Source organism: Parus major, chromosome 8 (genome assembly GCF_001522545.3).
Source record: "Parus major isolate Abel chromosome 8, Parus_major1.1, whole genome shotgun sequence".
Classification (NCBI taxonomy): Eukaryota; Metazoa; Chordata; class Aves; order Passeriformes; family Paridae; genus Parus; species Parus major.
This window is the reverse complement of record NC_031777.1, coordinates 2,670,931-2,683,906: the sequence shown is the minus strand read 5'-3', so window position 1 is coordinate 2,683,906 and position 12,976 is coordinate 2,670,931. Positions and strand designations below refer to the sequence as shown.

Here is a 12,976-nt window from a genome sequence, read left to right as displayed (position 1 = left end):
CTATCCCTCTGTCCCTAAAACCTTCCCTTCAACACAGCAGATGTCTGGGGCTGAGGGGTCACCCTTTCCACAGAAGCAGAAGCACAAGTGTCACAAAACTGGTGGTGTGGGACAAAATCAGGGGGTCATTTCAGCCCCTCCAGGCTGAGAACCCGGTTCCCAAAAAGCCATTTGGTGGGAAAATTAACTGGCTAGCCTAGGGCATGGAGGAATCAAAAAACAGCTACAAAAAAGGATCTTGATATTGTTATGTTGATTTTTTTTCCCCTGGTGTGGTATTTGTTACATCCTCTTTTAAATTTTTGCTTTAGAAAGCAATGCTCAATGTGTGTCTTCTGCTTTTAGGTCCGAAAAGATTGTTAATATTTACTGCTGGTACAGTAAGAGGCATGAATAACTTATCTCACAAATATTCACTTGTTTTTGGGTGAAACTGCAACACTTTTGGTGTGTTAGTAAAGAATTTAAGATAATTTTTGCTTTGAAGTTCTTTGTACAGAGAAGAGCAGTAGTGGAGGCTGAATGGCACTTGCCTCACCCAGCCTTCCTGTTGGATTGCACAGGAGTGCCAGACTCTCTTCAGTGACAGGACAAAGAGCAATGGCCATAAACTAAAACACAAGAGGTTCCACCTCAACATGAGGAAGAATTTGTTTACATTGGGGGTGGCAGAGCACTGGGAAAGGCTGCCCAGGGAGGGTGTGGAGTCTCTGTCCCTGGAGACATTCCAAACCTACCTGGAGGTGTTCCTCTGTCACCTGCTCCAGGTGGCCCTGCCTTGGCAGGCATGTTGGACTGGATGATCTCCAGACGTCCCTTCCAACCAGAACAATTCTGTCATTCTGTGAATTTGTAAAAGGGTCTCTGTTTGCTTAGCAACTCATTTCCAAGGTGGTCTTGAGCTGCTAGGGAGGGAGTCTAGAGGAGATCTTGTAGTCCCATCAAACTGCATCTTGAAAACTTCCACTCACAGGAATTCTGCCACGTGCCTAGGTAAAAATGCTTTATCAAGAATGCAAACACATTTTAAAATCCCCATTTACTAGCAATGCATCTGAACAAATGGGTAAGAAAAGTGAAACGCTTAGTGAGATATTCCAGACCTGATTAGCCAAAATGATTCCCACACTAGGGAACAGGCTAGTGCAACCTTATCAGTGGCAAAGGATCCCCCGAAGTAGCTCCTAGTTTCCTCTCTGCTACTCAGTTGTTATTTCTGCTCATTTTACAGGTTTTTCTGCCTCCGAGAAATGCAAAACTGGCTACGATGGGACCGCAAATAGAGAAGAACCGTGTGGGGAGCGCCGGGCCCGGGCTGCCCTCAGGGGCCGCTCCCGCGGGGCCCCGCCGGCCTGGGGGGGCCGCGGCCGTCCCGCATTTTTTTCACTGGGGGGCGGCAGCCACGGGGCCGCCGGACGGGCGTTCCACGGGCTCTTCCCGCCGGGCCTGATCCTGATCCTGATCCTGATCCTGGTTCCGGTCCCGGTCCCGGCCCCCGCGCGCGGCTCGGGCGGTGCCGGGGCCATGGCGGAGCGGCCGCGGTACCACGTGACGCCGCGGCGGCCGCTCCGCGCGCGGGCGGAAGCGACGGGCCCGGGTCCCGCCCCGCGGGAAGTGAGGCCCGCGGAGCCGCTCCCGCCGCCGCGGGAAGGCGGCAGCCACAGGGCCGGGCAGGCGGCGGTGGGCGGACGGGGACGGGGACGGGGAAAGGGACGGGGACGGGGTCGGGGAAGGCGGCGTGGCGCGGCAGCGGGCGGGATGGTGGGCAGCGGCGATGATGAGGCGGCTGCGCCGGACGGCCCCGAGCTGGCTCCCCCGGACGGCCCCGGGCTGAAGCGGCGGCGGAAGAGCCCCCGGCTGGCGGCGGCGCGGCCGGAGGAGCCCGAGGATGAGGTGGACGCCGCGGCCCAGCGCGGCACGCTACAGGGTGAGCGGCGCGGGCGGGCGCAGCGGCCCGCTGTGGATCTTGTGGTTGAGGGCACGGTGGGACGGCGCGAAGTGCGGCGGGCGGGCGGGAGCCGTGTGGTTCCCCTCCGGGGGTGTTGGGACGGGGCCGCGCCGCGGGCTCCCGGTGAGTCCTGGAAGGTGCTTCTGAGCCTTCCCGGTGCTCCCGGAAGGATGTCGGGCCTGGGCCCGGTGGGCTTGAGTTGAGTTGCCGGCTGTGCTCCTCACCCGTATCTCGTTTCAGGGGACAAGCATCACTTTGGGACCCCAGACTCCCTGACGCGACCCCCTATAAAAGCCTACAGATCGCCAGGTAGGCTCCAGCTCCCGGAGCTCACAGTCCGCACCGCAGGCAGAGGGGCTGAAATGCCCCAAACTTAGGGAAATGGGGTTTGTAGGGTTCTAGCTCCTTGGCAGGTGATAGCGTGGCTCTGGCACGCAGGTGAGGAATTCGCACTGTGGCTCTTATCCCATACACGAGGGATGGAAGGAGAAGCAGTGCTGTAAAGGATTGGTGTGTGCAGAGCACGCTGAAACCCTCAGGGGGCTGTTTTTCCTACAGTAAATATCTGTGACAATATCTGAGCCCAGCATTCAAGTTTTACTAACACTGCTTGGCTTTGAAAGGCAGGATTTAAATAAGGTATCCTGAGCTGCAGAAATCAATCCTTCAGTGGCTGTGCTCCTTACAGGGAGCAGCTTTGCTTATGAGGAAGTGCATAATTGTGGCTTCTCCTTTTGAAACACCAAGCATGTGCTGGGACTTTGTACAGAGTTGTACTTGCTCCTGGACACTGGGCTGGACAAGCTGCTGTGTTAGCACAGTGTGGCATCTTCTTGTTGCTTTAGTTGATGAAACCTGGGTCTTTCTTTAAACTATAGAAATGTGCTAACTCCATGTAACACAGTCACGTAGATTTAGCCTGTCATTTGAACAGGAAACTGTGAATAAATTGTATTTCCTTCCTCTTTATTTTGGAGCGTGTACATTGTCAGTGTGGGGTAGTGCTCAGTTGGGCTAGCCTGGGACTGTTCTCCATTCCCATCTCTGTTTTATCATCAAGAATTGTCTGCTTGTATTCTGCTCCAGAAGCAGAATTTTCAGGAGGCATGGAAAAAAATCTTACCTTGAAGAAGGAAGAGCAAGGTCGTGAGTGTTTCTTTAGGCAAATACAGAGATTTATCTGTAAAACAGGTCTTGCTCCCACATAGTGGCTAACAGGGTATAATAGGCTTAGTGTATTAAACATGGCTGTGCAGCTGAGAGTTGGGTTTTTAATTAGATGGCTCTAAAAATTAGGCTACTCTCCCCCCCACTCTCCCCAGCTCTTAACAGCTGTATTGGATTATAGGCACAACAGGTGTAAAAGTATGGTAAGAGGCTAATTGTTTATGTAGAGGCAGAGGATTAGTAGCCTCCCCTGTCTGTAGATGTGCAGTATATGCAATATTGTGCTTTTCCTGCAGAGTTTAGGGGTTTGTCTGTGAGACAGGGGAATTAGCAGGCTGGTTTGTTAGGGGAGCATGATTGCCCTGCTTCCCTGAGAACAGAATGGAAGCAAAACCACACCTTGAGAAACTGGTTCCTGTCTTCTACTAAGAGGTTTTAAATACAGGTTAGGCAACTTGCTTGGGGAGCTGAAAAGCTTTAAGAGCTGTAAGAGGAGCTTGCAGAGTTTTAAGAACCTAACAAGCCCTTCCTTGAATCAGTCAGCTTCTAGATCAGTGAGCTGAAGATATGTGCTAGCAGTCTCCATGGAAGTTGTCTTTTACAGACCTTTCTTTTCTGCAATTTCCAAGAAGTCTTTGAGACACAAAGAGCGGTGATTGATGCCAAGGAGGGGAGAGGAATTAAGAGCAGGGACTGCCTGAGTAGCCTTCTGTAGATTTAGAATTTTTTTTTGGTCTTCTGGTCACAATTACTAGGGAGATGTTCCTTGTAAAACCTCCATACATAGTGAAATATTATGGATATGTAATTTGGCATTCCTGAAAATAATTTGGTGAGTCTCTTTGTTCTGAGCTTTGTGGGAAATCAGTCACTGAACAGCTTTTTAAGATGGATTTAAAACATAAGGCCCCATTAAGTGTCTGCAGATACTTTACTGTTGCCCCTGTGACTTACCATAGTTTAAAACTTACAGCTTTTTCACTTTTTTTTTTGTGGTTTGGATGGGTCTGGTGGTTTTGTTTTTCTCCTCAGTATGTTTGACATACACTGGTGTGCTGAAACAGCCAGAACACATTAGAAAAAGGCTGTTTTCTTTGTTGAAGTAAAATTACTAAACACTAGGTGGCAAGCTGTGCATTGCCCTTGGCATATGGTGAAAGAGCTACAGAAACACACTAAACCCCAGCAGAGCCCTGGGCTGTTTAAAGAGTAAAAGGGCCCAGAGTAAATGTTAGAAAGAAATTACCAATTTTGTTCTTCCCATTGCTGTTTGCTCTGCTGATGCTTGACAGCTGTGCCACAATCTCTGTCCCCCAACTGTTCACAGCTTTTTATTCTATACCTGAGCTTTTTCTTATCAGCCCCTTGATTCTGGGGTTGCACTTTTATCCTTTCCTGCATTTGGTTTCCCAGCCCTGACCTTTGCTCTGTGACCTCTGATATTCCACAGGGCTTTACTTTTTCTTGTCAGTGACATTAAATAAGTTTGGTTTCACAGCTGAATGACTCTGTGATTTGGCAAACATCTGAAAGATGTTGGTTTAGATTTTTCCCAGCTACCTGAGGGGTGAAATTAGGTTGCTGTTAGGGCTTAGGAGAGAACGAGACCTAACTAAAGGATGGCTTAGACTCCATTAAAAGGGAACTTATCTTCTATATTTACTTCTGTCTCTTTTTCCCCTCTGTCCAATGATGCATAAGACAGCACAATTATTGTTTGTAAGTTGAGTGCCCAAAGCTGTGGGAAAAACTCTATATTCCCATGGCATTTACACTGAATCCCCTTAGTGTAAGGAATTTCTTGGCTCCTAGTGTTCATGTTTTTAAGCCAAGAATTAATAATAATTTATTTTTTTAAAATAAGTGTGTGGTGCTGTAGAGAGCTATATTTCTAGTGAACTCAAATTTACCATAAGCAATTCAAGTCTTAGTTGCTTTTTGTTGCATTTTAAGAGTAACTTTTGTGAGTTCACAGCTTGGAAAATCACCAATTTAGATCATGGATGTTTGGAAACTACAACTTGGTCCTTCAGATTTATGAGGTTGCCAATCCTCTTTTTGTTCTTTTTTTGCTCCTGACAGGTGGTACTTATTTTGAAGAGAATCCAGTAAGGGAAAATGCAAAGGCTTGTGACAGTAATGAAACTGAGAAACCAAACATTTATACAACATTAAAAGGTAACAGCTTTTATCAGTACTTTTTCCATGGTGTAACAAATGGTTGCTTAAATGTATTAAAATGACAATTATTCAGTTCTGTTAGAAAAGGGGGAGTTTTTGAGCTGAAATCTGAATGGATGAAAAATGGGTGAAAAAGGTGGAAAAAGTTTCAGTGTATACTCCTGCCTGAGCCAAAGTAAAACTGATTATAATATGATGATAATCTGCTTGGGTGCAAAACCTTATAGTTCAAGAAAAGGCAGATATCAACTTTGATAAATACCTAACTGTGTGGTTTTTGAAAAGCAAAACAAAAACAAAAGTAATACAAAATTCAAAAAACTGCCTTCAAAGAACTTATGAGAGTGGATCTTTATTTGCCCCAGGCAGAAAAAAAATAAAACTGTTAATTTTCTAAAAGGTGAGTTATCTTTGACTTTAGCAAGGAGAATGACTACATCAAGAGATTTCAAGATGAGAGGGCACTTTGCTCATTGTTCAGAGATTTTTCTCAATGTTTATTACAGAAGCAGTGGGGAGGTACAAGGAGAAAAAAATCAAGATAATTTTTAGAAACAGAAGGAAGTTATGTGTCTTTTTAAAAGAAAACATAAGAAGATTGATTTGTCATATTGGCAAAAGCAGGGTGAAGGGCCAAATCAAGCCCTTTCTAACAGGTAACAGTAGCTTTCTCCAGCTCAGAGGGGTTAAAGAGGCTGTTCATACACTGCAGGCTTGGTTTGGCAGCACAGCATATCCACCTGCCCTAATAAGCTTTGAGGATTTCATGAAAAGAGCTAAAAGCATGTATGGCTGCTCTGTCCTATTCTGACCTCTTACGTGGTAACCGAGTTCTTCCATTTGTGCTTTGGTTTCAGAAAGAAAGGCTGACTTTCTTGAGAAAAATCAAGGGTGCTGCTCAACTTCTGCACCACAGAGTAAGTAAAACAAGAGAACCCCAGTCCTTCCCTGTCATGAGATGAAAAGGACAGTTATTTTCCTTTCCTCTGCTTCTGGTTTTTCTTGTACCCTGGGACACTGTCTGGGAAGATGGACAGGCGCTCAGGAGGCAGATTCAAACAGAAGCTGGAGAAGGGAGTACATTCCAGTCAGAGCCTTTCTGTGAGGTTACTCAACTTGCTGACCACAGAAAATGCTCCACTTTCTCTTTTATTTTTCTTTTTGGACTTATGGGACAGTAAATGCAGCGCATGGAGTAGAGGCATTGTGGTGGGGGTAAGCTGAGGAAGGGAACAAAACTTTCACCTTTTGGTGGCAGTGATTGTTAGTTTGTACACAAACATTCCCTTTTATCCTTTCCCTGAGAAGTGGTAACTTGCTGTGATTGAATTAGTTGTTCTATACTCCTGGAAAGGAGCAGCATTTTTCTTTGCTGGCAAAATCCTGCTCATCTAATGACCAGCTCCCAGTGTTTCAGACTTTTGCAGTGATTTTTTTTGCTTTGTGGGTTGTTTTTGGGTTTTTTTCTCTTGGAGGAGTACTTGAAAGAAGAAGAAAAAAAACGTTCTGAGTTCTTAGTAAAATCATGGTGTTTGTTTCTATCCTCAAGAGGTATAGGTATAGATACATGAAGTTTTGTAAATCAGATTTCAGTCTGAAGAACCTGTGGGTTTTTTGTTTCTTTTGGGGTTTTTTTGTTGTTTTGGTTTTTTTTTTTTGAAAACTATGGTACCTTCAGGAACAGAAGCTGCACATCTGTGAAATGCCTTTGAAAAATAAATTGATGCAGGGAGTTCTTTCATCTGGTACTTTTCTGTGCCACTCCAGGTACTGCAGGAGTGATTAATTGTGTCTTTGGTGAAGAACTTTGAAAGATCACCTAAAACTCTGAAATCTTTCAGGTTTCTGCAGAAGTTAGACTTTTTGAATTAAGTAAGACAAAATTTACTGGGCCCTTGTGAAAACCAGTGTAAATAAGACACAGTTCTTAGGCAGAGTAGGATATGGTTTTAGATTGTTTATTGAATTATTTTTTCCTTTGGTGTACGAGTTACAGCTCATTCACCTAAATATGAAAGCTGATCTGTGCAAACAGAGCTGCATTGTGACGTATTACAGAATCAGGGTGATTTTGAGCTGTTAACTCTTAGAAGATTGAGATAAGCTTAGCCAGTGACAAGCTCCATGGCTGTGCCCTTTTGGGGTAGGGGGTTGAAATTACAGAATAGGGCAGTTCATTAAGCCAGTTAAGCCCCAGCTTAAACCAGAGCTGCTTTTCACACCTTCTGCGATTACATTCATGCAGAAACAAGGTTAAAGTTTCTTTCAGTGTCTTTAAATAACTACTGCAGGGTATGTTTGTTCAATTTATTCTCAATAGTGTCATTGACAGTGTCCTGATTTGGTTATATATTATTAAAGAGCCTTCAGCTTTGAACTCGTTGCTGTAGTTCACAAGGAGACATAAATTCTCCTGTCTTTTTAATTAACTGGCTAAATGCAGAAAACATGCTGACCAAAAATTGCATGGTATATATTCATACTGGTCTCTTGGGAAAGTTGTTCATAATACTTTATGGATAATTCCTCTTGTACTTTCTGAGCTGTGTGAGCCCATTTAAATAGACCAAAGGTATATTTTGAAGTTGAAAGCTTGCACTTTGCTTTAAAAGCATAATTCATCCCAAGAAACTGACTGCTGATGAAGCAGGCCTCCAACCCAAGCTATGTGGAGAGAGGGAAATAAGACTGTGCACTTAACACATTGATATGTTTTTTCTATTGCTTTGGTTTGAAAAGAGAGGTGTCTGCTAAGGAAGGCAGAAACTTCTTTTGAAATGGAAAAATATAAAAACCCTCCTGTCCTCTAAATTATTATAGTCTTGTAATTGAGGGGCTCTCAGGCAAGGATATGAGAATAGGAATAACAGTTCCTTACTAGGAAAATTAAAATAAAAATGCAGTTGTACAAAAAAATCCTACTGGCAGAGTCAGAATACAAGCTGCCAGCCTGTTGGGCAGGGTGTTGGTAGCAGTTTAATTAAATGGTGGCTGTAGCTCTCCTGGAGTGGCAGATGTGGTTCTGTTGAAGCAGTGACCCTGTGGAAGGGTGTAGTTTTTCTCTGAAGGTCCAGGGGTGGTGTAGATGGGCCAGAGGAAGAAAGGCTGTGGTGTTCCAAGGCTCAGATTATATCCAGGTAGGAATGCTGGGCTCCTCCCCCTGGGTGGAGCATCTCCCATGGGATGATGGCATTTTATCAGTCCTGCAGTGAGACCCAATGGCCCATTAACTGAAGAGATTCCCCCTGCAGTTATGAAAGATAGATCATAGAAAAGATAAAGAACACTGCCTCACCTGGTTTTAACAGATGGTAATAGAATACATACTTTTAGTTACATCTTGCATTGCAACCCAAGACACTATGTCTTGCATTATGTTGTTTACCTAATGTGTCCATTAATTCAGTTTCCATTTTTATGCCTCTCAAATTCTGGAGCAAAATCAGGAAACTTAACTGGGACATGGGATCCTTGTGCAGAAAGTAACAGGTTGTTAAATCTCTTCCATTTTATCACCTTGAAATTGAGTTTTATTTGCATAATTGTTCAAGATTTGAAAATCTTTGGGGGTGATTTGTGGTAGAGTGGGGACTTGTGCTTTCTAGGTGAGATGGTCAGGATGGTTTGGGAACTGGCATTTGGCAAAGAGCAGAGATGATTTGCTCTGACAGTTGAGTCTCTCAGGCTGGTAATAGTGGTGCAGGTTATTTTCCTTGTTCAAGATGATTCTGTTGAGCACGAGGGGGTGAATGATGTGGAAAAGAACTGAAAACCCTGAACTTAACACAGCCCCACCTGGGGTGAGATGACAGCCTTTGCTCTGACTTAGCAGGATTGTGTTTGCTTCAGCAGGGTGCTTTGTTAGCCATCCTGTAAGCTTTGTGGAATTTTGTATGTAAAAGCATAGCTAGGGACAGCTTTTTGTTGAAAATAATGCAGTTTGGTGATTTCAACTCCCTGCTGGAAGATTGTTCATAATTGTTATCTTAGTGATCTTCTCCTTTCTTAATCTCTTAACAGGCGGAAGTAAATCTCGGTATCAGTCCAGTACAGAGAAGCAGTCACAGCCTTTGGCCAAAAGTAAGACTTCTGCTTTCACTTCTGTTTCATTCTTGTGTAACATTTAACCATTTTCATGCCTTTCCAAGTATTTCACTTCCTGGGAGTTGGTGTTAAGCTGAGGGTCCTTCCCAGAATAGATGATTTGCTTGCTAGGACATGTCATCAGCATGAAGGAAGGAAGGGTGTTGTATAGTGAGTAGCATTTTCACCTGAATTTGAGGTCTTTCATCTATAATGTTTACAAGATGAAAACCTAGGCAGTGGTGGTGTTATTTAACCATTGTTGGGTTGCTGTCCTGATAAAAGAGTGTAAAAAGGTAACAAAAGGAATACAGTTCTTTCTGTTTCCAGGAAGATTGGTGTATTTTGTCACTCATTTTACTGGGAATAGAATCAAGCCTTTTGCTTGCAGTATGTGAAACAAGTGTTAATTTAACTGTTCAAATAGGAAACCAAATCAAAATATTTAGTATTTGATGTGCACTGTTTGCTGTGTGTATGTTTTGAAGCTCACTGATCCAAAGGCTACAACATTTTCTGATGGTGGTGACCCACCAGTGTTTGAGATGCAAAAATCACTGCAGCAATTTTATCCTTATGAGAACAGGAATGAGAAATAACACAGAAACCACTCTGGTGCAGGCAGGTTTTCCACAGGATCTTTTCTGCAGACCATAAATGTAGGAAAAGTGTTGACCTTTTTCAGAGTCGTTTTAAGCTCTTACTTTGATTTTATTAAATTGAATGGAATATTGATGAACTTTAGGAGCTCCTTTTTCTGAAGAAGATCTAATATAGTCTCAGTCAATCTGGGAACATGTGAAAATGGGGATTTTTTTAATGCTGTCACTTCATGAAGTGGCTTAAGAAGTTCAAAACTGTGTTCTCTCTTTTGTGGTTTGTTTGGGTTTTTTTAACTAGATCATCTTTTCTGTGCTCTTCAGCTACTGTACCAGTATTGAGAATGGCATGATTTCACTGTTTCCTCCTATTTTCCTTTCACTTGTTGAGTTCTGGTGCCTTTTTAAACATTGTTTTCTTCTTGTTTGCTCCCTCTCTCTATAGATGATGGTGAACCGCAGAATGGATTTCACAAGATGTGGACTTTATTACTGATTGTATTAATTAGTGTCCCATTGCTTTATGTCCTGTGGAGTGGAATTCAAGATGGAACCTCTTCAAGGAGAGATGCTGAAATTCTGCAAGCATTTCGGGCCCAGATGGAGAAACTAAAAAATACTTACCAAAGTCAGGATCCCAACCTGTGGAGAAGAGCCCATGCTTTCCTTGAGAAACGTCTTAACTCTTCCCATGTGCATCTGGAGCCTGCTATCCTGCTGTTCACAGCTGGCCAGGAAGCTGAGAAGGCCCTGAGGTGCCTGAGCAATGAGATTGCCAACGCTTTTGCCTCCTCCCAAAATGCCACTACGATCAACATCAACGCAGTGGACAAGGCTGTACAGGACAGTGACTCTGTCAAACTGGAGGTGGACACAGAGCTCAGCTCTGGGTTCAGTGAAGGCAAGAAGGTGGCAGTGGTGCATCGATTTGAGTCACTGCCTGCAGGCTCCACCTTAATCTTTTACAAGTACTGTGACCATGAAAACGCAGCGTTTAAGGATGTGGCTCTTCTGCTGACAGTTCTCCTGGACGAGCAGTCGCTGAGAAAGAGCCTCACCTTTCAAGAAGTGGAGGAGAAAGTCCGGGATTTCCTCTGGGCAAAGTTCACCAGTTCAGATGTTCCTACTTCTTACAATGGCATGGACACAGATAAGCTGAGTGGACTGTGGAGCCGGATATCTCATCTTGTGTTGCCTGTTCGGCCTGAAAAGGGCCTCCCTCTGGAGGGATGCACGTAAAAGTTGCTGAAGGGCACTTGGGAAAGGAGGAAGACACAAAATATATATTGCAAGGCAGAATAGGGAAGAATTTAGTGTGGCTGCTGAGCTCAGGCAGCAGCAAACCAGTCCTTCCTGTGCAGAGACTTTCCACCAACTGGCAGGGTTGTTTCTGCCAAAGTAACTGGGACTTCTCTAAGTAAACTACAGGATATAAGCAAGGAATTTGCTGGTTATTGGTAAATTGTATTCAGTGATGCATTCAGCCTTGGTGTCCTGGAGCTGGACATTGCTGTGTATCAGAGCAGTCACTCATTTGCCTCTGAACCTGTGTTGAAGCACTGTTGGCTTTGTTGTGAGGATCCTTCTCTGGTGGTGCATAAAGCTGGTATCACATTTGACAAGGTAACAGAATGTAAAACCATCACCTTCGTCTCCCAGAATTGCTTAGTTTTCTTCTAACATAAGAAATAAACTGAAAATTATGACAAAGTGATGTGAGTCTAAGCACAAGCTTCTTCCTGATCCATTGGATCACAACATAGATGTCAGCTGTCTCTGGCCACTGTAGAAGTGGCAAAATTGCTTGAAATATCTGTGACCTGTAGAGAACTTTTCAGCAAGCATTTCTTCCTTAAATGAGCCTGGCACAAACAGTTGTGGAGAAAGAGAAAAGCTGAGGTACAAAGGTTGCATAAAGTCAGTAGTACTAATGTCAGTTAAGTGATTCCTCAGTACCTCTTTGCCTGGCTGCTTGCAGGAGTTCTCTACTCTTTTTCAATGTTTTGCAAGTCTTAAAATCTGGATGGAAATGATAAAATGTTTATCCCTGTGTACATACTATATCCTTTCCAAACAAAGCTTTAGGAAGATATAGTTTATTTCTCATTTTACTAAGATAATTATTTTTGCATTGAGAGAATCTATTTATTTGTGGTACTTGATATCCTAAAAAAATAAGTTTTCGTCTTGTATCTGTGTATAACTGGCTGCTTGCTGTATACATTTCTAGCAAAGAACAGATTTGTAGAGCATGCTTTTAATATGTTTTTTAGTCTCTCATGTCAAGAATTCTTCACACCAGATTAAAAACATGTACCTGTTTCTATTGTTTAGTACTTTGCTTAAAAAAATAAAAGAGAATAGCAGCACTTCCATTTCATTGCTGTTACTTCATGCTCTGAGCTATTGGTCCATGTCCATTTGGTTTTATTGAATATGAAGGAATGTGTGAAGATGCTCTCAAATCAGTAGGATGTTTTCTTGTAACAGCTGAGAGATTGGGCCCATCCTTCATTCACAAGCCCCTTGAACTGTCCTGTTGCAAAATAATCCTTTTCAGGCAGGGAAACCCATTGAGGAACTGGAGCTTCTGGCTTCTTTGTGCAAGGCAAAGTTGGGGGTGTTAAGTGGAATCAACCAAAATCACCTGAAGCAATAAAGGAGCAGAGTTTGGGAGACACACAGCTGTGCTCACTTAAACCAGAGGTGGATTTGTTCTAACTATGGAGAGCCAGCAATGGATAATGCTTACTATTTTAATGGGCAGAAATAAAAACAGTAAACAGACATGGAAGTGCTGTTATTCTGGATGTTTAATAGCTCAGGAAGGAAAAGATGGCATTTACATTTCAAACATTTCACTGGACAAATGCTTTTTAATAAAAAAAACCCAACTGTGACTTATTTTCAAATGTGTCCTCATAGCATATTTGTTTGTATATTACATAAACTATTTTAGAAATGATTCAAAATAAACACACTTATTTGTTTTATAAAA

The 12,976-nt window shown here is 43.4% G+C and overlaps 1 protein-coding gene across 2 annotated transcripts; it reads left to right on the top strand.

Annotated features, from left to right (window-relative positions):
• Positions 1-1,724: 1,724 nt before the first annotated feature.
• LOC107207882 (torsin-1A-interacting protein 1-like) lies at positions 1,725-12,976 on the top strand. Of its 2 annotated transcripts, XM_033516411.1 has the most exons (6): positions 1,725-1,927; positions 2,189-2,257; positions 5,198-5,293; positions 6,154-6,213; positions 9,317-9,376; positions 10,424-12,976. In XM_033516411.1, exons 1-6 carry the CDS (start codon positions 1,759-1,761, stop codon positions 11,215-11,217), a joined length of 1,248 nt encoding a protein of 415 aa, XP_033372302.1. In that variant the 5' UTR covers positions 1,725-1,758; the 3' UTR covers positions 11,218-12,976. The 2 variants fall into 2 exon arrangements, with proteins under 2 accessions (XP_033372302.1, XP_033372303.1); XM_033516412.1 differs by lacking the exon at positions 2,189-2,257.